Here is a 26,083-nt window from a genome sequence, read left to right as displayed (position 1 = left end):
CTCCAGCCGAGAGAGGGTCGCGGGGGGCTGCTTTAGCTCCGCACGCGCTCTCCCGGCTGGAGAGGTGACGCGCGGTTATGGAGGCTCCTGCCAGAGCCACGCGTCACCTCTCCAGCTGGGAGAGGGTCGCGAGGGGCTGCTTTAGCTCCGCGCGCGCTCTCCGGGCTGGAGAGCTGACGCGCGGCTATGGAGGCTCCTGCCATAGCCGCGCGTCGCCTCTCCAGCCGGGAGAGGGTCGCGGGGGGCTGCTTTAGCTCCGCGCGCGCTCTCCCGGCTGGAGAGGTGACGCGCGGCTATGGAGGCTCCTGCCAGAGCCGCGCGTCGCCTCTCCAGCCGGGAGAGGGTCGCGAGGGGCTGTTTTAGCTCCGCGCGCGCTCTCCGGGCTGGAGAGGTGACGCGCGGCTATGGAGGCTCCTGCCATAGCCGCGCGTCACCTCTCCAGCCGGGAGAGGGTCGCGAGGGGCTGCTTTAGCTCCGCGCGCGCTCTCCGGGCTGGAGAGGTGACGCGCGGTTATGGAGGCTCCTGCCAGAGCCGCGCGTCGCCTCTCCAGCCGAGAGAGGGTCGCGGGGGGCTGCTTTAGCTCCGCGGGCGCTCTCCCGGCTGGAGAGGTGACGCGCGGCTATGGAGGCACCTGCCTGAGCCGCGCGTCACCTCTCCAACCGGGAGAGGGTCGCGGGGCTATGGTGTCTTCGCTCCATAGGACGCACACACATTTCCCCTTCATTTTTGAAGGGGAAAAAGTGCGTCCTATAGAGCGAAAAATACGGTAAATGTGGCACTTAGGGAAACTGTAGTGTGTGTTAACATTCTGCAGTCCAGACTAGAATCTCACATCAGTCTCATAATGAGAAACTGAGGCCTTTCTCCAGGTTCCCCCTCTAAGAGAAGTTAGGTGGGTGGTAACAAGGGAGAGGGTCTTCAGTTGTGGGTCCATATTTATGGAATGCTCTTCCCAGCAAATGTTCCTTTGTTAACATCTTTTTGACACCAGGTAAGGGCTTGCCTTTTTTCACAGGCTTTTGATATTGACCCATGTGAATCTTTCATTGAAATTCTTTTCAGAATATGTTTCTTATTAAACACTTGTATCCAAAATAGTTTTAACTAACAGTTACTTTAGTTAAGATTCATTTTTCAGGAGTTTATTTCTAGGTGGAAAAATACTCAGGAAAGAATACTCAGATAGGGAAAGTGGAACAAAAATGACACAATCTATATTGGAATACAAAAATTGAATGAAAAGCTAAGCTGTCTTTTTTTTTTTTACTCTCCAAGAGAAGAGTAACATTTGACTAGACTGATACATTTCTCAAAGGATGGTCAGTGTTGTTTGTTCAGTTTTTAAAAACAAATTGAATGGGAGAACTTTGGGCCAGAAGAGGGGTGGTGATTTAAAGCTATAGTAAATTAATTTTTAAACAAATAGTACTTAATGCTATAACTAATCTGCAAAGCTCCTTTTTCATATTTAATTTAACACAGACCACGTTCTTTATTTCATGCCTTTTCATTAATTTAGGAAAAAACCTAGGAAATTCATGTTGCCTGTGTACACAGACACTCTGCCATAATTGTGATTATCTATACTGCACTTAAAATCAGAATTTTTATTATTAATATTATTTTTAAAATCAGCTTAAATGTAATGTTGTGAATCCTGACTTGCCCTACTGCAAATGGAAGGGACTGATTCAGCAGAAACTCATGTGAGCAGAAGTGTGAGAAGCTGTTTTCACTAATTCCCACTACCTTCCACACTGTTTGAGAAGGTTCCCTGACCTCCTTTGTTCAAGAAGGTTAGGGGACCTTCTCAAACAGTGTGGAAGATTAGTGGGAATTAGTGAAAATTGTTGGTAGGAAGGAAAAATCAGTGTTTTCTCCTTCCCTCCCCCTAGTGGGAGTGTCATGAAAATTGCTCTACTCTTAGGAACGTACGATCCAATCCAAAGTGTAATAATAATGCCTCCACTTGACTTTTACTATACATCCTAAAATCACCCATCCCAATATTTCAGCATATTTAAATGTGAACCCTTTTTTATTTTAAATGCAATATCTAAATTTTCCAGATCACCCAGTAAAGGTCTTGACTCAAAAGGAAAAATACAAAATCAGGGAACCTTTATTGGGTTGCCCAAAATGTTACAAAATAGTAAACAACCTTTGGTGTTCTACAGAACTCTTCATCACATTAGATGTTTAAAAAAAGAGGTGCATGGAGGAAAGAAGGAGGGGGGTTTGGCTGAACTGTTGCTTGGTTCCCTTTCCATCCTTAGATGAAACACCCAGGTTCTTTCTTAGGTGGAGAACAGGCTTAAAGAAACTAGGTAGTCCTTTACATTAATAGGGATATAGATTTATCTCAGCTGGTGTGTGAGATAAAAAGATGGTCAACAGAACAATAGATTTACCAAGCTGACTGAGGGAATGTTTCCTCAGACAATAAAGCCTTATATTCAGATATATAAAATCCTCTTCCTCTAGTTTTTGTATGTTTAAATTTGGTGATTTCACGTCACACAAAAGGTTTTAGCCGTATTGGCCATTAAGAAAAAAATCCATATCATGGCCATACCTTTATTGTTATAAAATTGGCTGCTTTATTTTCAGAGATGGGGACTCTGCTGTTAGTATTTTTCCTTCCAAGGAAGCTGCAGTGCAATATGATACCTGCATGGCATCTAAAAAGGACCTTATCTGAACGTCTGCTTCCTCTCACACTCCACCTTAAGATTCTTACCAGATGTACTTGAATGGATTGAATACCACCAGGAAACAATATATTTCTCTCCCTTTTGCCTTGCTTTTTTTACCATTTAACTTGATGAAGGATTCTGTAAAACTAAAAATCTTGCATTCTGTATTCTATTTTGTGACTTTTGGGTAGGCCTGATTAGGGTATTGCCCTAATATGGATTATCGGAATTCTTTCAAGTTTGCTTTCTCCAGCAAGATTTTCATGGTAAATTGGAACTGGTCTAAATTTTGTTTGTGCGTTCAGTTTCATTGTGTTGCTTTTTGGAAGTCTTTCTGAAATATACAATCAAAAGAGGTGCAAGTGTACATTCATGCACCTTATGCTATGGTCTGGTAACATTTAAAATAGTGTTTGAATAAATGTGGTTATGAGAACTTGCTTGCAAAACCAGAAGGATTTTGTTCCTAGTTGAACTCTCAGTTGAGAAATTTACTGGATTTCACATTGGCTATAGTATTTAAGGAACTTCAAGACAACCAAAAAGCTTTGTTTTAAAAATTGAACTGATTTAAATGGGGTCTCCCTCTGCAATTAATAAAATGTAGCTTAAAAATTTAGGAATATTCATTTTCCATACACTCTAATCTTTTCAGAGAATATAGATGTAGAAGCACGCCTGTCAGAACTCTGTGAAGAAATAAAGGTATTTTTTCTCTGATCCATGTAAATCTTAAATCACAGCTTGCTTGCTTGCTTGCTTTCATTTCAGGAGTTTTTCAGATGTTAGATACTGTTTTAAATAGCTAACTGTGGTTCTAAAGAATTAATTTTTATTTGCATTATTTCATAGATATGTGGATATGAGTACTCTGGTTGACATACTTTGCCTAATGAGCTTTTGACAGAGTATTTCTACAAAGGCTCCTATGCAAGCTCAGCAGTCATGGGATAAGAAAAGAGGTCTTCTTACAAACTGAACTAGTTAAAAAGGCTAAGAGTAGGAACAAGTAGTTCTTATGGTGGAAGGAAATAAGCACTGGTCTCACCTAAGGATTTGTTTGGGGCTTATAGTACTGTATGTTAGACATGTAAATACTGTAATTCATAAATGATATGGAAGTATGAGAAGTGAGACAGATGACGCCAAATTCTGTAGGATAGTGAAAAATCCAAATTGCTACAAATGCCATGTGAATAAGCCAGTACAGTATAAACTGATGCACTTTGGGGCAAAAGCTACCTTATAAATGTATATGTACAGTGATAAGATTGGACGTGTGGTGGCTATCCAGGAGACCATGGGGTGGATTGTAAGCAACTCAGTGCAGAAATCAATAGCAGCTGTGGAAAAGGCAAATCACATTCTAAGGATTATAAAGAAAATAACTGAAAATAAAAGGGCCAGTATAAACACATTTATATACCAGAGGCTTTGAAGTTCTAAAGTTTGAATACAGACTGTAGTGCCATTTTTAAGCTTAAGGTTGATTACCAATTATTAAACAGTCAATGCCGTTACTCAAAGGAAGGCTAATGGATAGATGACTTTGAATCCCTTTCCATTTTTAAAAAACTTAAAATGCTTTTAATCTTTAAAGATGCTTTTAAGGAGAAGAATTTTTTTATGACTTTCTCAAAGTACTAGAGTTTCTACTTCTAAGAATACAAGCTTGTTTGTTTTCTCTGTTGGTGCAGAAAATGGAGAATCCTGATGAACTGGCAGAACTTATAAACATGCATCTTGCACAGCTCTGTTCACTTCTGATGGCTTTATGGGGACAATTTCTCGAGGCTGTTAACTTCCAAGAGGATATCACTGCATTGCTAGCACGAGAGCATCATACAATGCGTGTATGTATTCATTCTGTCGTGATACAACTTTTAAGCACAGGAGTGTGCCATCCACGAAACTAATTTCTAAAACAATGTGGCTGGTTTAGCTCTTAAAACTAGGGGTCTTTCTGTCCAAAAAACAGCTATAGTGTGTGAGATGGAGGGCTGCTGTGCTACCCTCCCAGCTGTGCTGCTGCTGCTTGCTGGGGCAATGCCCGCCTCAGCACTTCCTTACTGTGGCCTTTCATGGCAACCAGCTGTGCCACCAGTACTGGGAGGGTGGTGCAGCAGTGGTGCCCCACCTCATGCACCAAACAACCCTGAAGGTTATAACAGTGCAGCTCAGTACATGACTACTCTGAAGTAAGTCCCACTGAGTTTAGTGAAGCAATAAGTAATTCCTGGGAAGGCAACATTCACGTAGGAAGGAGCAACACCACTGGTCCTGAGAATATTCGTAGATAATAGGTAAACCCTTCATATTTGTATTACCAGAGTGACATGGGAAGAAAGCGCAGGGAGGCACTTGCATGCTGCTTCCAGTAAACGTGAATTGGCTCAGATTTGTAGTACCCAGACAACACTTTCAAGGGTATTATAGGGATGTCTCACTAATTGCTGTGGAAAACTGATTCCTTGGCTTGGAGGACATCCTATTGAGGAAGTAGGAAGCAATCCCTTGGAAAAGACTTGGGTAACAAATGGGATATCCATTAAGTGTGTGGAAGGGCCATCTGAGCATTAGAGACCTAGATACATGAGTTTGTGATAGGTGTGACATGTCTGCAACCTTATTCCTCAATATTAGTCCTCTAAATGGGCTGTTAGAATGGGCATAGTATACACCAATGACACGAGAAAACGTAGTTGAGCATTCATGGAAGCCAAATTCATATTAGTAGGTGGAAAGAGTGTGTCATTCAGTTGGACAAGTCTGAGAACCTTTTGAGTTGTTGAAACACTTTGAATGTTCCCTTTTTACTTGTTTCTACACGGGCATCTGAAAAAAGGAGACATAACCTGAAACACAGTCTGCGTGCGCAGCATACATTTAAACACATTATTTCCCCCCAATAATCCTGGAGACTGTATCTTAAGGGTGTTGAGAATTGTAGCTCTCTGAGAGAGAAACTACAATTCCTAGGATTCTTTGGAGGAAGTAAAGTGCTTTAAATGTATGGTGTGTATGCAACCACAATGTAATTCTGCTTATCTTACTAAATGTTTTCTATAAAAAAACCTACCCACCAGATTGCAACATATTTCTCATTAAAATATACAACCACTTAAATGGATTAAAAAATGAGTTATTATTTTGAAAGGTTTGCTGCAATACTTGACCCAGCTTAATTTGCTATTTCATGCCAATGTTTTTTGTGAATGTGTGTGTTTTAAAGATTAATGAACGTACACTTTTACTGTGACTTAATAGTATAGATGTGTTATGTGTGTGGTTTTTTTATAAGAAAAGAGAGTGATGAAAGTTTTATTTCAGTGTGAACCTTTTGTTTTATTACTTTGAAACATTTTAGGTACGCAGGTTTTCTGAAGCTTTTTTTTGTCTTGAACATCCAAGGGAAGCAGCGCTTGCATACCAAGAGCTACAGTAAGTACCTTTAAATTGAAAATATTAAGCCGTAGCTCACTAAGCTTATTTTGTTACAAAATTAATTAAAACTTAATGTAGGATATTGTGGGTTGTAGTCAACTAGCTTTCACCCAGAGTAGACCCACTGAAATTAATGCAACTAAGTTGACCATTAATGTCAGTGCATGTGCTGTTGAGTAAAAGCTAGTTGACTACAACCTACAATATCCTACATTAAGTTTGTTTCAGTTGAGATTTCTGTGAACAGAGCAGGCAGTTTTTTACCAGTTCATTCTTTCTCCTGTAGCCCCCCTACTCTCCCCAAAAATCCAATTCCAAAAGATTGTGGGACCTCCAGAATAGTGTAGCAGGTAGTATGCTGGGCTGCAGGTGAAAGGAGAAATTGACAAAAATCTTCTTAGCCCCCCCCCCTTTCATTGAGAGAAATCTTTGCTGGATCAGAGAAGCCTCTATAAATGGAAGGATAGCATTTAGATTGGGAGAAAAGCAAATAACTATTAACCTGGAAGAAGAGATCCTTAGGTTTCTTGAGCCTCTTATCAGCGTCCCAGGCCATGGATATACATAACAGAAATCGCATGCCTGCTGGTGAGACAGAGTCTCCCTTCCCTAGTTCCAATCCTACCCAGATCCTATTGACAGGGCATTGGCAGAGCTGTACCAATTTTAGGATCTGGCAACCTCTGCTCTGTTTCCTTTTTGTCTGTCTCTGGCTGGAATGGATTTTTTTTTTAAGAAAAAAGAAAAAAAATGGTAGGAAGAGAGTGAGATCAGAAGCATCTAGAAGGTTGCTCCTGCAATGTTTCCCAGCAGCAACAGAGAGTCCAGCCTTGCACTCGTCATTGACTCACTGGAGAATTCATTGGAGACACGTTGGAGTGACTTCAGCAGGAGGAAGACCTTAACCTGGGCTTGGTTAGTGGAGCCTGTGGCAGTGGCTCTGTCTCTTTGTCAGCACTTGGCCCAGCTTCTGGGCAAGGCCCTGAGTTTAGTGGGAGAGATCCCATCAACTGGGCCATCGCAAAGATGAATCTGGCAAAGACAAGTCTGGTGAATATGGGACATAGGATTGCTTGCCACAGGTTGCCTCCTTTTTGCTCATCCCCTTCCCCATCAGGGATCGTCAGGCTTTTCCATTCAGAGTTTTGCTACTGGATTTTTTATTATCTCTTAGTAAGCATGAGTTGGTGTTAAGAAGCCCACTAGAAGCAGAAGCTAAAAACAAGGGTAGAGAAGAAAGGGGTTAATAATCCAATGTGTTTTGCAAGAATCCAAACCAATGGTGGGAAACTATTTGAGAATGTTGATAGCAGCTCAGCCCTCTATTCAAACCCTAGACCTGGGGAGGAGAAAAGCTGGGAATCTTCCTGCTTTTCCCTCCCCATGCATGAATCTTGCTGCCATTCTGGCTTCTGAAAAATGATGTTTCAAGCACCAGCAGTCTTGCATGAAATGCAGGGTGCAGAGATCTTCAGGAGATGTTCTATTTTTGTTTGTTTTTATGTTGTACATCATGTGGATTTTTAAAAAAGCATTAAGCTATTTATATTTTAAATAAATACATTCTTATGGTTGTATGTATAAAAAAAACTTGCATCTGACACTTTCCCCAAACATGTGAGGTGTGAGATGGCCTTTCATATACATTAGCATGGGGAATCAGTCACCGTCAAGATGTTGCCGGATTGAAGCTCCCATTATCTCTAACTGTTGACCATACTGGCACTAATGGGAATTGGAGTCCAAACACTTTTTGGAGTGGGACAGGTTCTTCATTGATATTGGCCAGTTGACTCTTAATGTTGGCCAGTTCTACCAGTGGAACTATATTCAGACTGTAGCACTGAATGGCTGAGAGGATTTTATTGATTCAGCCTCTAGCACAAAAAAAGCTTAAGAAGCTGAAGTGTTTCCAGACGTAAGAGTGGTCGTTCTTCAGACATGAACAGTTTTCATTGACCAATGTAAAACACTTTTATCCACAAATGTTCTCTTTTTATTATTCCATGGATCCTAGCCTGTTCTTTAGCCCTTTTTACCTACTGTCATGTAACTTCCTATAGATCCAATATATCCTTCATTTTTACTACACATTTATAGCCCTGCTTTGCAATTAGAACAGTGCCTGGATGGCACTGGTCCAAAGTGCTATCACTTCTGCTGGTAAATACATAAAGGTTTTTCTTTAATCAAATCTAATTTAGGTGTACTGAATGTAATTTGCATTATTAAGACTTGAACTTCCATTAGTGTTCATGTTTTAATTGTACCTTATTAAAATGCAGTTGTATTTTCAGTTACAGCTTATTGTCGATGTTAACTTTTTTTACAAATATTTTAACATAAGATTGTATCTTTCAGTGCGCAAAGTTATCTTCAGATGTGTACTGCCATAAAAAGCACCTCCTTCTGTAGTTCTCTGCCACCTCTCCCTACTGAATGCAGTGAATTAGATGGTGATCTGAACTCCTTGCCTATAATCTTTGAAGATCGGTATCTAGATTCTGTTACTGAAGGTAAATCATTGGGTTTTGTCTTGGGGGGGGGGGTTTGAAATAAAAGTTTAGAAATTTTCTGTCCTGAAAAAAATATGAGCATGGTGCCCTCCAGATGTTGTGTAATTCCAGCTCCCATCAGCCAGCCGGCATGGCCAATGGACAAGGATGATAGTCCTACAACATATTGATGGCATCATGTTGGCTACCCTTGCTTTTACACATTGAAACATACTATAGCCAGAATCTTAAGGGGGTGTGCACTGAAGCTTTTGTGGCTTCCATTTCTCGCTGCCAGTCCTTTTGCTGCATTGGGGGCATAACCTGATTTTTGAGAGAATCTTCTCAGGTTGTATATGATACTACATGGTACGACAGTTACAAGGGAAGTCTCAAAAAACCTATTGCAAATGTGAAAAGTTCACCACCTTCCCCTAGAACTCAGCATATTTAAATACTAATTAATATTTAAAAATGCATAAATTGTCTGCTTTATTTATTGGTTGATGAGAGTCTGGAGAATGGCCAAGTGCACATGTTTTATATGCAAAAGTTCCCAGGTTCAGTCCCTGGTACCTGCAGGTAGAGCTGGGAAATCCCTGTGCTACCAGTCAGTGTAGACAATAATGTTCTGATTCAATATAATGCGGTTTCCTATTTATCTAGAGATAAATGAATGCTCTTGAAACACATTATTCACTTACTCATATTTTTCACATTATTCACTTACTCATATTTTAAATCTATGCAATTTAGTAAAAGTTTCAGGTGTGTAATAAGTTACATTGTCTTGCCTTTTTGTTTTAAATAAGAGATGGATGTACCCTGGCTGACAGCTCATCAGAAGTCTGACTCCAAGAAGCCAGATAAACCAGATTCTGAAGAAAGTTTTATGGCTAGCCCGGATTTGAAAAACAGACCTTCAGTTGCCTCCCATGCTTGGCACTCAGAAAGTGAAAAACAATTCACAAAGTCTGCAAAAGCGCAATGTCAAGAGGCAAACAAATCCAAAGTTAAGGTTACTAAATTGATGAAAACAATGAAACCTGAAAATCCCAAAAAATTAGTAAAACAAAACTCTAAGGACTCTGTAGTCCTTGTAGGCTACAAATGCTTGAAAAGTGCAGTACCTGAGGACATCTCAAAGTGCTTTGAAGGTATGCCTTCATTGGACCAGAAAGAAGGGCTGGATTCTCCAGTTGGTGGCCATGCTTCCGATGCAAAGAACTTAATGAGGCAAATCAGCCAGAAAGAGTTTAGAAGTTTACCATGTAGAACTGAACAAAGAACTGCCAAACTGGAAGGGAATGAGGAAAGCCATCCCAGTTCTATCATCTCTCATTGTGCAAATTCAGTCCTTTTGGGTAAAAATGATACCCTCCAAGCAGGCATTGGGGGTACTCATGGGGGCAGCAGCTTGACCCCCAGAAGTACTGTTGAAGACTCTTTTGGTTCACCGGGGGTTACAAAAATAGAAGTAAAACCATATTGTAGAAATATTTGTGGAGGAGATAAAGTTTTTGTTCGTATTGGATTACGGACAGAAGACTCACGAAGAGAGAATTTGCAGGAGCCCACCTTTGAAAGTTCAGAATGCGAAAGAAAACCTAAATCAGAAGAACCGCAGCTTGAAAAGGAAGTTGTACAAGAAACAAACTTCCAGCATACTGAGGATTCCTTCACAAGGGCTGGCACCAACCTGCCCATTCAATCTACAAAAGAAACTTCTGTTGCAGTTTTAGGTGGAGACGTACTTAAGTTGCCTGATGTTAGTATTACCTATGCATCATCTAGGTTCTCTGATTCTGGTGTAGAAAGTGAACCTAGTTCTTTTGCAATGCACCCAAGTACAGATGCGGCTCTTGAAACTCCTCAAGGGCAAAGTGCATGCAACAATGAAAGAATATTTCCTCAACTATTGCTTAAACCAGATAATAATATTAAAAACCCAGTAGAGAGTCATTGCACTGAAAGTACGAGTGCTGTTAGTGAAATACAGTCCTCCCTGACATCAATAAACTCTCTGCCTTCTGATGATGATCTGTCCCCTGATGAAAACTCAAAGATATCCGATGTACCTGAATGCCAATTAAGTGATAGCAAAACTGTTTTGGACCTGGGAGCAATTGAGTTGACAACATGTGATGACAGTGAAGAAACAAAGGTTTTGCCACAGCAGTATGTAGGGTATTCAGGCAACGAAGCGACATTTCTGCCTTCCTCATCCTCAGATAAAAAATGTCCACTACAACTTGATGAAAGTACATCTGAGGATGTGAACTCTCACAACCTGCAACTGAATATTGGTGCAATTTGTAATGATTCTCAAAGACTTGATAAAAACTTGCACAGTGTGGAAAAAACAAGTGAAATTCCTTCAGGAGTTGTTTATCTGGGCAAGTCCTGTGTTGTTTCAGGTTCAGTGTCTAGTTATCCAGAGGGCAGTGTGAAGCAACCAAGTGAAAGAAAATGTAGTGATTCTTTAGAGCAAAAACAACTATCTGATCAGTTGTCAGCTGCAAAAGATGAAAATCTCACAAGCACGAACATCGTATCCTTGGAAGGAGGTAATGATATGCTGAAGCAAGGACTTGTAGAAAACTACTTTGGCAATCAAAGCAGTACAGATATTTCCAAAATACATTCTGCTGACAATAGCAGTACAGTTAGCCCGCAGAGGGGAACAATCTGTTCCATTTCAACAGAAGAGGAGGAGGAAGAGGAGGAGCAAGATCAAGACATGGTTGAAAATGGTTATTTCGAGGAAGCAGATGATAGTAATTTGTATGGAGCCACAAATGATGCTGAGGAGGATCTTGACCTATCATTTGTGGGACCTTTTATAACAGAAATATTGAATAGTGATTTTTTTGAGGAGGCTACAGACGTGGCTCCACTGTGTGCTCCAGGTAGTTTGGCTGCTCCCACTGCATTGAAAGGCTATCCGTGTGGTGTGTTATGGTCTTCGAAAGACAAATCGAATGCAGTTCTCAAGCAGCCCTGCAGCATGTCCTGCAGTACAGCTTCTTCTGTCTCCTGGTATGAGTATTCTCCCAAGCCACAAAAGCTAGCGTAAGTGCTATGGTTTAAAACAATTGTTTTTAAAACCCAGTTTAAAAGGAAAATATACAAACTTCATTTGCATTTTATTTTTTGGGTTTGGTTGTTGTTTGCTACTGTTTTCTTCATTTTGCTACACCTAGAATTCCAGGTTATTTCCACATTAAAATATATGAAAGTTTTGAGGTACGTGCATAATGACCAGGACTGTGATCCACCTGGGAAGGGTGAGGAAGATTATTTTGAACAGAGTTGAATTGAGCGGACTTGCTGCTAGAATGAAAGTATAATCCACCATAGATATGTTTTTGACTTTTGTTTCACCACGAAATTTTTTTAAAAGCTCTAGCAGCACACTATACATACACACTGCAGCTTGCAATTCCATATGGGAGGAAGATTCCCACTAATACCAATAGCAAGTGCAGGGGATGGTCCAATTCTGGTTGGGACCATGGTAGGGGCAAAAGGTTAAAGCCCCCATCTTGCCATGAGCAATCCAGCTTCCCTGGTGCTGGCTATTTTTTTTTGTTTTCTAAAACCCAACTGTGCAGTGCCAAACCATGTTACAACCTTCACAACTAGTTTGGCCCCCAGCTTCAGCATTTTCAGTATGGGGTCCATTTCTGCCGAGATGGTTTGCTGGGTGTTGCTTTTGGTCGTGAATTGCATCCTGATTGCTAAATAAGACATGAATTGGAGCATCAGGAATTACTTTTAAATTCTAAGTAGCTTATTAAAGTCTCAGTCTCCTGGGTTATTCTGCAAGTGAAATAGTTGTCACAGCATAGCACAATACCAATACAACATGGTCACATGAAACGCTGCAAACCAAGATGGTTGTGCAAAGGTCTGCAGCCTTGTTGCTGAATGTGACAGAGATATTGCCTGTGCTGCTTCTGGAATAGAAACGGCAGCTAGAGGATTCAAATTGAAGGTGGTATGGAGATTATCGCCTTTTTAAAGCATTTTTGCCATGAGGAATTATCTGTCACTAATGCTGTGAACTGCTGCGAGTGGTATGGTGTTGTAACTAATTGATTTTTCAGCATAGCAAATGGGATTGCAGTACCTTGCAAAGGGCTAGGCTGTAGCTATATTGCAAAAGCCGTATTTTGGGTGGGGAATGTGTTGGCCTTAAGTAATTTGGTAATGAGCACATACTCTCAAGGCTTTCTGATCAGAGATACTGGATTTGCAGTGGGCTATTATTTTAAATATAGATGAACAGCAAGTTAAACAAATCAAATGAATGTAACGTACTTGCATTTACCAAACTGAGTTAAATAAATTCTGCTTGTTTTAGATTCCTTCATGCTAAAGAGGAACTGAAACTACTTCAGCTCCCTGGATTTATGTATAGTGATGTTCCCAGACTGGCATCTTCAGTACCTTATTTCAGCACAGAAGAGGAGGAAAGTTCAGATGATGGCATTCATCTCATAGTTTGTGTTCATGGCCTAGATGGTATGTTCTAGCAGCTGATAATGGATTAGAAAATACTTTAGGCTTCCGATAAAGTTTTGGTTTAGATTGAGAATTTGCACTAAACCAGAAGTAGCCAATGTGATGCCAGCTGTTTTGGGCTACAGCTCGCATCATCCCATATAACCAATGGTCATGGATGATGGGAGTTGTAGTCCATCACATCTGGAGAGGTACCACACTGGCTACCCCTGCTTTAAATATTACTGAAGAAAAACAGGTTTATTTAAGCATAGGTATGCTACCTGTATATCCCGGCCTCAGCAGGTAGCATTTATAGCTTTGTAGACCCGGTGTCAAGAGAACTATGTTCTTAACAAATCTTTGTGAAGGCCACTGTTGCAAGAAACCTAGGTGATTTGTACATTTAGGAATAATGAAAACATGCTTTTAAAATTTATTTTTTAAAAATCCCCTTTATGCCACAGGCTATCAGTGGCAGTCTTTGGGCTCTCACATTTCAGTGGTGCCCAATGTAATGCTAAAATTTGCTTTCCCACATCTCTCAAACACCATTCTACAACATTATTGTAGCTCCCCCTGCACTCAGTGCGACCACATGGAAAGCCTTTAGCACAGCATGTTAAAACTAAAAGATTTTTTCTTAATTGAATTTGATAACATTTTGAGAAGGCTTTTCCTACAACTCTCTGATCAGGCATAATTGAAAATGAGAAATGCAATGGGAAAAAGGAAGGAATGCACTTATTAATAAGAAATCACACAAGAATGATTTCACATGCAATTTAATATGCCTATTAAGTGACTTAATATTTTAAATGGAATAAGTTTAGAACCAGGCTCTGGTGACTAATGGAGTTGTCAACTTTTACTGGCTTTTGCTGCTTCTCAACAAATGGTTAGTTAAGTAACATAAGCAGGGGTCATCTTGTTTCTCAGGCCCCACAATCACACCATCAGATTTCTGCAAATGGTATGATTGTTAAAGGTAATGGTTTTAAGTCATTTGTCAAGCTTAACCTTTAAAAATTACAATGGGGGGGGGGAGGAAATTTAGCAAATAAAGCATAGTCTCACAGTTGCTCCTAAATGTCCCTCCTTTTTCCTGAAAGCTGTCCTGTGCCTTCAAAAGCTGCCCATCAGAAATCCAGCTGCTGTGCACCTTAAAGATATCACCATGCCCCCAAAATGCTTTTCAAACAGTTTTGACTTCTCTCCTGTCATTCCTTTTTCCATCTCATTTACACCTAACTTCTAACGTCGTGACGTATTTGAAATGTAAACTCTGGTCTGTGAGGATCTTGTCTAGTAACAAAAAGGTTCTAAACTCCCAGGGGCTAAGACTAGTCAGAAACTGTTGACTTTTTAATATATAAACTAAAAGTATATTGCACAACTCAAGGGTAAAAGCTTATACAGTGGTACCTTGGTTTAAGAACAGCTTAGTTTATGAACAACTTGGATTAAGAACGCTGCAAACCTAGAAGTAGGTGTTTTGGTTTGTGCACTTTGCCTTGGAAGCGGAACATGTTGCACTTCCTTTTGAGTGTAAATTGAGTCCCCCGCTGCTATGGGAAAGCACGCCTTGGTTTAAGAATGCTTTGGTTTAAGAAGGGACTTCCGGAACAGATTAAGTTCATAAACCCAAGGTGCCACTGTACTAGACATTCCCATTAACCTAAAACAAGCAGCAGATTTCCTGAAACATTCAGCACAAATGGCAGAATCTTTCTGGAAAAACAACCCAGTACAGTCAATGGAAGAAAAATGCACAGAACTTGTTAACATGGTGGAATATCTCCACTTTTAACATTCAAAACAAGCCATTTCTTACCCTTTTTAACCCAAATTTGGCACAGACCATCCTCACACTGCCAAGATTGAAAGTAATCAGTTGAGCCATTATTCTAATATAACCCATGAAACCTGCTTCCCACTATATTCTATATTTGGAAGCAAAAACAATGTTTATATTGCAGTTAGCAGATCTTTGATTTTAGTGCAAGTCTCAAACCAAAAGAATACAATTGGCACATGTACAATGTTACGCATAAGCATTTTAACTTAACATTTTTTGAAAGTAAGCATTTCAAACACCTGATCTTCACTTCTTTATTTTAGGTAATAGTGCAGACTTAAGACTAGTAAAGACTTACATTGAACTTGGCCTTCCTGGAAGCCGTATAGATTTTCTGATGTCTGAGAGAAATCAGGTATTTGCAAGTGCTGAAATGATTTATTGTTATTATTTCTAATGCAACACCCTATGGTTAGTTCATATAAACTGATTTATATCTAATTACTAATCTCTTCGTAGGTTGCAAAGTTAATCTTGCAGCTGCCACTACAATCCTGTACCTTTGAGTCCATCTCAATTAACTCAGTGGGACTTACTTATGAGTAGGCATGCATAAGATTGTACCATAGAAATAACTCTGTTTTTACTCTTCACAGAACATTCTGTGGTGTTCTGCTAGAGTTCTCTCACTGTATGCTAATAAGTGAAAATTTCATTGTGCTTGAGTGGTTTTCCTGTTAAAAGCTGTAGAACAGGCTTCCTCAACCTCGGCCCTCCAGATGTTTTGAGACTACAGTTCTCATCATCCCTGACCACTGGTCCTGCTAGCTAGGGATCATGGGAGTAGTAGGCCAAGAACATCTGGAGGGCCGAGGTTGAGGAAGCCTGCTGTAGAATTTGGAATTTTATTTTATAAACCTTACTTTGCTGTTGCACATAGTCATACTTCTAAGATATTTTGCCTTAGTCTTGGAAACAGAGCCTCTTAAGGAAATAGTATAGTATAGTTTTACCTTTGTATATGAAACGTGGCTGTTTTGAGACATTTAAAGCAAACTATCCTCTGTGAGAAAACTATCCTCTGTACAAAAAGTAGCTCCCCCTCCAAAAAAAAAAATTCTTTCATGGGATTACTATTTATTATCTTTGATAGTTCTTATCTGTGATGTCAGAGCAAATGACTAAGAATTTGTTTTATCGCAAAATGACTTCATTTAGATCACTGAACTTTTCCCCCACAGAATGATACATTTGCTGATTTTGATTCAATGACAGATCGCCTTCTGGATGAAATAATACAATACATTCAAATTTACAGCCTAACAATTTCAAAGATCAGGTAATTGATCCATTTTGTGTTTTATTAGTTTTTCCGGAAAAGACAGCTGCAACTTGTAGCCATGGTCTTGGGTTTTAAGTAAAGCACACATTTTGAAGAAACTACTAAGCTGTATCTCCTCACACTTGATTCACGTATTACAGTTTTTTGTACATAAATTTAAGAATCAGAACATATACTGTTACATTCATGCACATCTCTCTCTTATAAATTGGAAAGCTGTGATTGCTCGTTTCCATGAGCAGAACTCTAACTGAAAAAATCTGCTCCAGTGCAGAAAGGCAACTCAGGATCTGAGCCATTGTTTTAAAATGCACCAAAAGCAGGAAACTAGCTGCAGCAGCTCTGGGAGATTTAAATGGCAACGTCCTTAAATAAGTACTGAAGTGAGTCAGTGAAACCCGGGCCATATAATACCATAATGCCATTATATAAATTTATGGTGATGCCATACTGAGAGAGTTCTAGTCACATGTCAAAAAGGATAATACTGCTGAAAAAGAGGCAACTAAATTAATTAGAAGTATTGGAGCACCTATCCTTCAAAGAAAAAGCTTCTTGTACTTCAATCTTTGTCAAGCGGTTTAGGATTAAGTGAGATATGTAGTAGAGTTCTATTGTTACAAGAGGTGATGGAAATTTGAGGGAAATGTCCTGGTCCTTCGACCAATGGAGTCACTTAATGAAGTTTTTTGATAGTGGGTTCAGGAGACAGGATTGCACCTCAAAATACTGAAATTCACTATCGCATGAAATAGGCGTCTAATCTTTTTTTAAAAAAAAAGAATTGAGAGAAATTCATTGAAAATAGGTCTCTCACTCTCTTTAATATCACATTCAAGTGGTGAGTCCTGACAGAAATGGAGCCAAAATGGGGCCACTGAGAAATAAAAGAGAGGTATCAACATGCTTGAGGGAATCAAGAGGTTTGCAGAAGTGCAAAATATTTTTTAAAAAAATTAAGAGGAGGAAAAACAACAACAAAATGAGAACACACTCAGCCATCATCATGTAATATTAAGTATCAGAAAATAAACCAAAAACTGAGGTCTGGGCATGGAATGGAAATCATGAGCAAAGGTATGGCTGGGACCTTAAACAAGAGCACCCTTGCTTAAAATGTGAGGGTACATGTCAAAATCATTGTTTTATGTCCCATCTGCAAGTGGCTATTAGTCCTGATAGCTAATAATAGTACAGTACAGGCGTTTACTTCTTAGATCGATAGAGGCAAATTACATTATTTCCTAACCTCACTGTATTAACTCTCAAGTTTTCAGGGGAGAAATCACAACAAGGGAAAGCTGAAAAAGGGTTCTGAGTACTTTGAAATCTGGGTACAAATTTATGGGGGAATGGGTAACAATAATAGATGAAATTCTGAACAAGAATAAGGAAAACATTTTGCTTAGGAACCAACACAGTCTGTTTGTGTTAACATCCAAGGAAATCATTACAAACTGCTATATCAATGGTATATGACTCCACACGAAACGAGTAAAAATTTCAGTGACCAAAAGTGTTTGAGACACAAACGCTTAAAGGCAGATACGGAACATATCTGGTGGACCTGCTGAATAATTAAAATCTTCTGGAGAGAGGTTATAAAGATAGTATCATTAATAACATTTTACGCTTTGTCATTGGACCCCCTAATAATTTTGTTAAGGTATTTAGATCCGCAAATAAACCACAAAGAGTTAAGATAGTAATAGTAGCCTGCTCGAATGGTTGTTGCACAGAAATTGAAAAATAGGTGACACTACCAGCAGTGAAAAAATGGTTTACAAAAACTGGGAAGGTAGCCACAATGAACAAGCTAGTGGAATTGATCAGATTGAGAGAAGGAAGACAAGAAAGATAAAATCAGGATAAATTGAATCCTCTTACTGAATTTATGACAAATAAGTATAGCATAAATGTGGATGAATATAATAGTTTTTCTATGTGGTAAACTATTAAGTATAGCAATTATAATGCAAGTATTTATTATATGTATGTGTTTTTGCTGTCTTATGTTATTAGTGTGTGTGTATGTATTCATATATTCATGAGATATAATAAAGTTTATGGCGACCCATCTTAACTGTTCATCTTAAGATTCATCTGTATTGCAGCTACAAAGGAATGCGGCCAGATTTCAATGCTGTTTGCATCTGTAATTTTACCTGCCTTCACATGATGTCGGATGATTGGCAGGGGCCATGGCTTAGCCAAAATGGCCTTGAGAACCCAAAGGGGAGATGGGCTTAATAAGGCCTGCAGGCTGGATTCTCCTTACCACCGATTTAGAGGCATCTGCAGGAAATGTGTATTATTTGTTGCTGTTTATAGGTCATTGTTTGCACCAGTTTTCATTTGCAAACTTAAAACATAAATAAATCACCCTCTCCCCCCCCCAACTTCCTGTCTTCTACAGTTTTATTGGGCATTCGTTGGGTAACCTAATAATCCGTTCAGTGCTCACAAGACCTAGGTTTAGATTTTACCTCAGCAAACTTTACACCTTCCTGTCTCTGTCTGGACCACATCTTGGTACACTCTACAACAGCAGTGCTCTTGTTAATACAGGTAAAATAGTAAATTTGTTTCATGTTGAAAGTTCAATGGATGTTTGTGTGTGAATACATATGTTATGCTTGCCTCTCTCTCTCATGGAAATGAATGGGGAAGACAGGGTGAAATGCATCTTCTACAAACACCTGGATGTTTGGGATTTTTAAAAAGAGCTTGGCAGATAATTTTCAAAGAAGTTTTAAATTTAAGCTCTTGGTATAAATTTAGTGGTTGGCGTTCAATAGTGATCTACAAGGTATAAGACCAAGAATCTTACTAGATAAGCAGGCATTGTTAATTTCAGAAATTAAAGTTCTTAAATGGAGTTCTTTAGCCCAGAGAACTATTTCATTCCAAAAATGAAATGTTAATAAATTAGTGTTCTGACATGCCAATCAAAATTTCCTTTCTGTAATTGAAACGCCAACTCTACATAAGCAAGACTGTTCAGCATATATGGGTAGAGAATCTGTATCTAGATAGAGCAGCCAGGATTAAACAATGATAGATGGTCTTCCCTTCTGTATATTGATGGAAAGGGTAGATATAAGGCTCCTTGCTTTCTTTTCTTAAAACAGGTCTTCTCATGAATATGAGAAGGGGTGTGGGTGTGTGTGTGGGTGTGTACACACACACACACACACACACACACACACATATATATATATACACACACTTTCTCCTCCAAATGATCAGAAGTGTGAATATTTGCATTTTCCATTTTAAACCCTGCATAGTAAATTCTCTTATAGATATGCCTCACTTTATAAATATTCTAAAATATTTTTAGAAGTGTTGAACAATAAACAACTCTAAGGTCAACAAATTGAATATTTTGAGATATATAAGGGAACCAAAATAATCCTGCAGGTCCAATGCAGGAATTTTTGTATGTATGTATGTTTCTGTTTATGAAATTCCTTTAGCACCTTTCAGCTAATTCTTCCAGTGGGCTGCTGTAGACACTGATAACATTAAAAGGATGTGAATTGTGAAATGCATGAAACATCCTTGTGATGATGTGTGGAATGAACATAAATTGGGGGCTAGGCTACTAGTAACATATCACATTAAGTATTTGAGTAAATATTGTTATGATTCTGCTGTATATCCTCACATGTACTGTACATAAATATACAGGTCTCTGGTTTATGCAGAAGTGGAAAAAGTCAGGGTCTTTATTGCAGTTGACCTGTCGAGATCATTCAGACCCCCGGCAAACTTTCTTGTACAAACTTAGTAAAAAGGCAGGTAAGCAATATCGAAATCTTTAAGAATATTTTGTTGCTTTTAATTAGTAATGTACTTTGAATTATACATTCGTGTGATAACTTGAAACAACTTGGATAGTCATGACCATAAAATTCCTTTTTCTTGTACCTATGCAGTCACTGATTTTCAATTAAAGCAGGTGTTCTAAAGTTTGCCTATGTCTTCTAATAATGAGGTGTGATACCAGTCTTTTAATGCAGTAATTTATGGCACTGATAGAAAGCTTGGAATCTCAAGTAGAAGAAAGTTGGTTTACATACAACACCTGTTTTATGTTGTACCCCCCAGGAAGCTCAGTGCTACTTACATACATTTTGGAATGAAAACTGTATGTGTTAGTTATACTGTATATTGCTTTAGATTTACCTTTTTTTTTTTGTGTCTTCCCCCAGGTCTGCAGTATTTCAAAAACATAGTATTAGTAGGATCTCTACAAGATCGTTATGTCCCTTATCATTCTGCTCGTATTGAGATGTGTAAAACAGCTTTGAAGGATAAACAGACAGGTAATGGCCAGTACATAGACATCTGTGAAGCAATTTGGCGTTTATTCCTTAGACAACATTGAAGAGAATATTCCTACATGACTCAATTTGTGTGGTTTATTTAGCTTAAAAGCCCTGCTGCTTGTCTTTCCATTATACAGTGGTACCTCGGGTTAAGAACTTAATTTGTTCTGGAGGTCTGTTCTTAACCTGAAACTGTTCTTAACCTGAAGCACCACTTTAGCTAATGGGGCCTCCTGCTGCTGCCGCGCCATTGCTGCATGATTTCTGTTCTCATCCTGAAGCAAAGTTCTTAACCCGAGGTACTATTTCTGCATTAGCGGAGTCTGTAACCTGAAGCGTCTGTAACCTGAAGCGTCTGTAACCCGAGGTACTACTGTATAAGCCATTGTGGTGTAATGGTTAGAGTGTTTGACTAGGTAGGACCTGGGAGAGCAGGGTTTGGATCCCCATTCAGCCATGAAATTCATTGGGTGACCTCGGGCCAGTCACCATCTCTTAGTCTACCCTCCTCACAGGATTGTTGTGCGGATGAAATGGGGGGGGGGCGAGAACCATGTATACCACCTTGAGATCTTTGGAAGATAAAAGTGGTATAGAAATGTAATACTGAAGTATGTCAGGTGTAGGCACATTATGTTTTTTTAACTGTGGCATCCTTTCCCAGCTGGTCCCCGCCAAATGTTTTGGACTTCAAGTCCCATCATCATCAGCCAGCTTGACCAGTGTCCAGGGATGATGGGAAGTCCAAAAACATCTGGAGGACACTGGATTCGAGTAAAGGCTGCTCTGTGGAATGCCCTCCCTAAAGGGCCAGTTGGCCCATCTGTTGCTTACAATTGTGTAAGATAGCCAAAACCTGGCTTTTTAAGCAGGCCTTTGGGCTAAACTCACTGGATTTTTTTTTGTTCATTTGTTGCATGCATATACTGGCTTTGACAAGGTGGTTTACAATTTTGAAATATTGATTTGCTGGGAGGAGGGTTTGCTCTGGGTGGCTAAGGTTTTGTGTTCATGGATTGTTTTACGCTGAAGTTTTTTAATTCTTAGGGTTTGATAGGAAGCAGGAATATGAAGGTTTCAGCAGAATAAATCAATAATGCAACTTTTTATTTTTAAATATACAGGACCAATATATGCTGAAATGATCCAGAATCTGCTTCTGCCTGTTCTTCAAAACAAGGAATGCAATTTGGTTCGTTATAATGTGCATTGTGCATTGCCAAACACAGCCGATTCCCTCATTGGAAGAGCTGCACACATTGCTGTTCTGGACTCGGACATATTTTTAGAAAAGTTTTTTCTTGTTGCTGCCCTAAAATATTTCCAGTAGGAATAAACACATTGTCACAGACTTGGCTATTACCTCATTAACAGATGAATCAAATAATGTGTGATATTAAACTGTAGCTGCTGCTGCATTCTAAGAGATATTTATACTTTTTTATATGGAAGGTAATTTATATCGTCCATGTGAGGAGCTTTTTTAACATCAACTTTTCTTTCTAGGTAATGTGGCTGTGCAATATTTTTTTTTAATGTTCATTTCTACTTTTTTCTATTTTTCTTATTTTGGGTACCTAATTATTTCAGAACTGAGATTTAAGCACAGTATGTAAAGTTGGTGGATTTACAGGTTCTTAGACTGCAAAGGGTCAATGTTTTTATGAGTCTTTGGATGCCAAACCAAGTCCAAATTTGAACAAGTCTAAGAAGGTATTAAATTTGGTTGTCCTGTTTGGGATTGGAGAAAGCTGAACTGGAAAAAGCAACTGTTGGCTGCTAAAATAGCTACAATAACTGTAGGTCTGTTCAAGACCACTCTTGAGTCGCCTGTTTGTTATATCACTACATTCTAACTGTTTTCTACAGAATCATTACTGAACATGCTATGCCTGTAGAAACTACATTTTCTACTGATCTCAATAGCATGATGGTTTACATTTTCACCTTTACTACTGGAACTTTAGTTTTCATAAGCAAGCAGCAATTAAGGATTTTTGAATGTTGAAATGTGAGCTGCCTTCAAATGGAGTTTTGCAAAGTTTAATAAAATTGTTCTTCTGTCGGTTCAGTTCTTCAGTGAACCTTTTACACGGGACTTCCTTGTATGTACATTTTTAAAAAGCAAAGGTTATAAATTTCTGCAATACTTTTATGAATATAGATTTTTAAATATTAAGTTTTATTGATAACAAACTGCTGTAAATAGAAATCAGTTGCATCTTGAAACAGAACAAAATGATAAACTTTAGTGATACTGATAAATGTTTTTAATATACAGGAATGTTAAAGGTCTATTGAATTTTTATTGGTGCTGAACAGCATTGAGATCAATATTCTTCATTCTTTTTTACCTGTTTCACATGGTAATGCACTTAAAGGTGAAGAAAAGGGGTGAAATTCAGTAGTGCTGTGCTGCTCACATAGATCCAGTGGAAGCATCCACTGATGCAATAGGAGGAGGGATAACCCCCCTCCCTGTTGCAGCCCACCACCACCTTCCATGCTGTTCTGTACAGCGTCTCAACCCTCTGAAACATTTTTCTTGGGGGAAGGAGCATACAGGAGGGTGCAGCAGGAAAGGGAATCCCCGCCCCTTCTTACATCGGCAGATGCCTCCTGTGGATCAAAAGTGATTTTATGAGTAAAATGGCAGCACTGGATTTTACCCAAGGTCTCATGTATTCACTAACTGTAAGGAACAGATTTTCTGAAATTATAAATTTGTTGTATATCTAGTGCATGTTTATTTTTTAGCATTGTGGTATTGCATCTGGTGTTAATAAATTGAGCAAACTTCTAATAGATGCAGAGAGAAAGCAATGTTTTGCTTTTTTCAAAGTGCTGAGGAATATATATAGTTTCTAGTAAGCAAGGTCACAGTTTGTTGCTTATACTTAACATTGCAAACACTCCACTCAGCTTTTATATACCTTCAACTCTGTTGTTTTTGAATGGCTCTGTTGAAACTTTTGTTTTTCTGTGTCGTTCAAACATTTGCAAAATGTCCAGCAGTGAATTGTTCTATATGTGGTATTTGTTTCTAATTTTGTGGACTAATCTACAATTGTTAGCTGCACTTTTTATTTTATTTTTTATTTTTACAAGAGATGTCTTTTTAATAGACATTGCTGCTTGTTCATTTTACCTGTTGCACTAATAACCCAATCTCATGCATATTTCCTCAGAAGTAAATCCCACTGAGTTCAGAAGGAGTTACTCTTGAATTAGTGTGCATAGGAATGCACCATTATCTATTACCAGTTATGATGGCTATGCGTACTTATGCATATTGATTCACAAAAATATATGGCTCCTTGTATGTGCATTAAATGAATGGTTCTAAGAGTGCATTTTTTCCATTGTTGGCTTCTTGGGAAGTAATGCACCACAATTCTCATGCTAAGTGTAGGCAACTTAGACTTAAGCCTAAGATGATACTTAAGGGTGGGGGATGTCTGCTAGAAGCAGCAGGCTGTACATGAACGTGCTTGTGGATTCTCCATTCCCCTCTTCCACTTTTAGGTTTAATTTCTGGGACTTAATTTTTTCATACTGCTGTGTTCTGCACACGAGAAATCTCTAACCTCTGAGGTTGTCAAAACAAAAAAAAAATTCCTTCCAGTAGCACCTTAAAGACCAACTACCGTATTTTTCGCACCATAGGACGCACTTTTTCCCCTCCAAAAATGAAGGGGAAATGTGTGTGCGTCCTATGGTGCGAATGCAGGCTTTCGCTGAAGCCTGGAGAGTGAGAGGGGTCGGTGCGCACCGACCCCTCACGCTCTCCAGGCTTCGCGGACCTCTTCGCAAGGAGCGGGACCACTCCGGCTCCTTGCGGAGAGTTGCCAGCATGCCGAAGCCTGCGCGCGCTGAGCTCAGCGCGCCCAGGCTTCGCGGACCTCTCCGCAAGGAGCCGGAGCGCTCCGGCTCCTTGCGGACAGTTGCCAGCATGGCGAAGCCTGCGCGCGCTGAGCTCAGCGCGCCCAGGCTTCGCGGACCTCTCCGCAAGGAGCCGGAGCGCTCCGGCTCCTTGCGGACAGTTGCCAGCATGGCGAAGCCTGCGCGCGCTGAGCTCAGCGCGCCCAGGCTTCACGGACCTCTCCACAAGCAGCGGGAGTGCTCCCACGGCTTGCAGAGAGCTGCCTGTTTGCGGGCTGGGGTCGGGGGAAGCTCGAGCTTCCCCCGCCCCAGCCCCGCGCCTGGGGGGGGAAAATAATTTTTCCCCCTTTATTTCCCCCCAAAAAAATGGGTGCGCCCTATGGTCCGGTGCGCCCTATGGTGCGAAAAATACGGTAAGTTAGTTCTTGGTATGAGCTTTCGTGTGCATGCACACTTCTTCAGATACACATATAAATATGCATGAGACTGTGTATCTGAAGAAGTGTGCATGCACACGAAAGCTCATACCAAGAACTAACTTAGTTGGTCTTTAAGGTGCTACTGGAAGGAATTTTTGTTTTGTTTTGACTATGGCAGACCAACACGGCTACCTATCTGTAACTCTAAGGTTGTGTTCAACTAAGACATAATCAGAAGTAGACATCATTGGACTCCGGTTAGTCACAGCTAACTATTAAGTTCATTTATTTCAGTGGGTCAGCTCTGAGTATGACCTAGATAGATACAACCCATTATTGGCTGATGCTCAACAACTTAGTACTGCACTGTGAACATTGTTTGTAGCAGCAGCTGCTGACAGGGAACCTGGCCTCCCAGCAGCAGCATTGTGGCTGTATGCCAGAGCAGGATGGTAGCAAGGGCAGTGCAGTGTAGGTGTACCTGTGGGAATGCCAGATTGACTCTGCTGGTGAACCTCATCACTGTCCCAGTATGTGGCAGAAATGCTGCTGCTGAGAGCCTGGGTCTGCATTGGTCCTGCTCCTGGTCTGTGATTGCAAATAGTACATTTACTAGTGCAGTGTGTGCAACTGTAGTGGAAGATAGGATTCATTGCATGTTTGATCTTTTCAGTCTCTTTGTGATCTCTGTGGTTTGGAGTATTAGCAGGCATACAGCCATAATTTAATGTACAGTGGTACCTCAGGTTACATACACTTCAGGTTACAGACTCCGCTAACCCAGAAATAGTGCTTCAGGATAAGAACAGAAATCGGGCTCTGGCAGCGCGGCGGCAGCAGGAGGCCCCATTAGCTAAAGTGGTGCTTCAGGTTAAGAACGGACCTCCGGAACGAATTAAGTACTTAACCCGAGGTACCACTGTATTTGAAAGTAATATGGTGGTACTACTTCAAACGTTTGCATCCACATATATACTCTTTTTACTTACCTTCACAACTCTGTAGTTCACTCTTATTCTCATTCTGTATATGGACGACTAAGGCAGAGATTCAACAGCAGGCCTTGGGCTGTGGTAGAAGATACAAGCCCCAACATTTGTTCAGATTGGCCCTGATCAAACTCTAATTGTACATCATTGTAAACAGATACAATCGGCAGTTTAGTG

The 26,083-nt window shown here is 39.9% G+C and overlaps 1 protein-coding gene across 3 annotated transcripts in view; it reads left to right on the top strand.

Moving 5' to 3' along the window:
• FAM135A (family with sequence similarity 135 member A) overlaps window positions 1–23,967 on the top strand; it is a 55,377-nt gene extending 31,410 nt beyond the window's left edge. For all 3 annotated transcript variants that reach the window (XM_081905949.1, XM_081905950.1, XM_081905948.1), the window contains 12 exons: window positions 3,353–3,402; window positions 4,395–4,550; window positions 6,065–6,138; window positions 8,503–8,657; window positions 9,449–11,708; window positions 13,003–13,163; window positions 15,264–15,355; window positions 16,182–16,279; window positions 18,699–18,850; window positions 19,976–20,086; window positions 20,500–20,613; window positions 21,741–23,967. In XM_081905949.1, the coding sequence (XP_081762075.1) occupies window positions 3,353–3,402; window positions 4,395–4,550; window positions 6,065–6,138; window positions 8,503–8,657; window positions 9,449–11,708; window positions 13,003–13,163; window positions 15,264–15,355; window positions 16,182–16,279; window positions 18,699–18,850; window positions 19,976–20,086; window positions 20,500–20,613; window positions 21,741–21,946 (3,629 nt within the window). In that variant the 3' untranslated portion in view covers window positions 21,947–23,967. The remainder of the gene's footprint in view (window positions 1–3,352; window positions 3,403–4,394; window positions 4,551–6,064; window positions 6,139–8,502; window positions 8,658–9,448; window positions 11,709–13,002; window positions 13,164–15,263; window positions 15,356–16,181; window positions 16,280–18,698; window positions 18,851–19,975; window positions 20,087–20,499; window positions 20,614–21,740) is intronic.
• The last annotated feature ends 2,116 nt before the right edge of the window (window positions 23,968–26,083 follow it).

The sequence above is a fragment of the Podarcis melisellensis genome (genome assembly GCF_964234715.1).
Source record: "Podarcis melisellensis genome assembly, chromosome: 3".
In the NCBI taxonomy this organism is placed as follows: Eukaryota; Metazoa; Chordata; class Lepidosauria; order Squamata; family Lacertidae; genus Podarcis; species Podarcis melisellensis.
The sequence above is the reverse complement of the archived record's forward strand: the minus strand, read 5'-3'. Positions and strand labels throughout refer to the sequence as shown.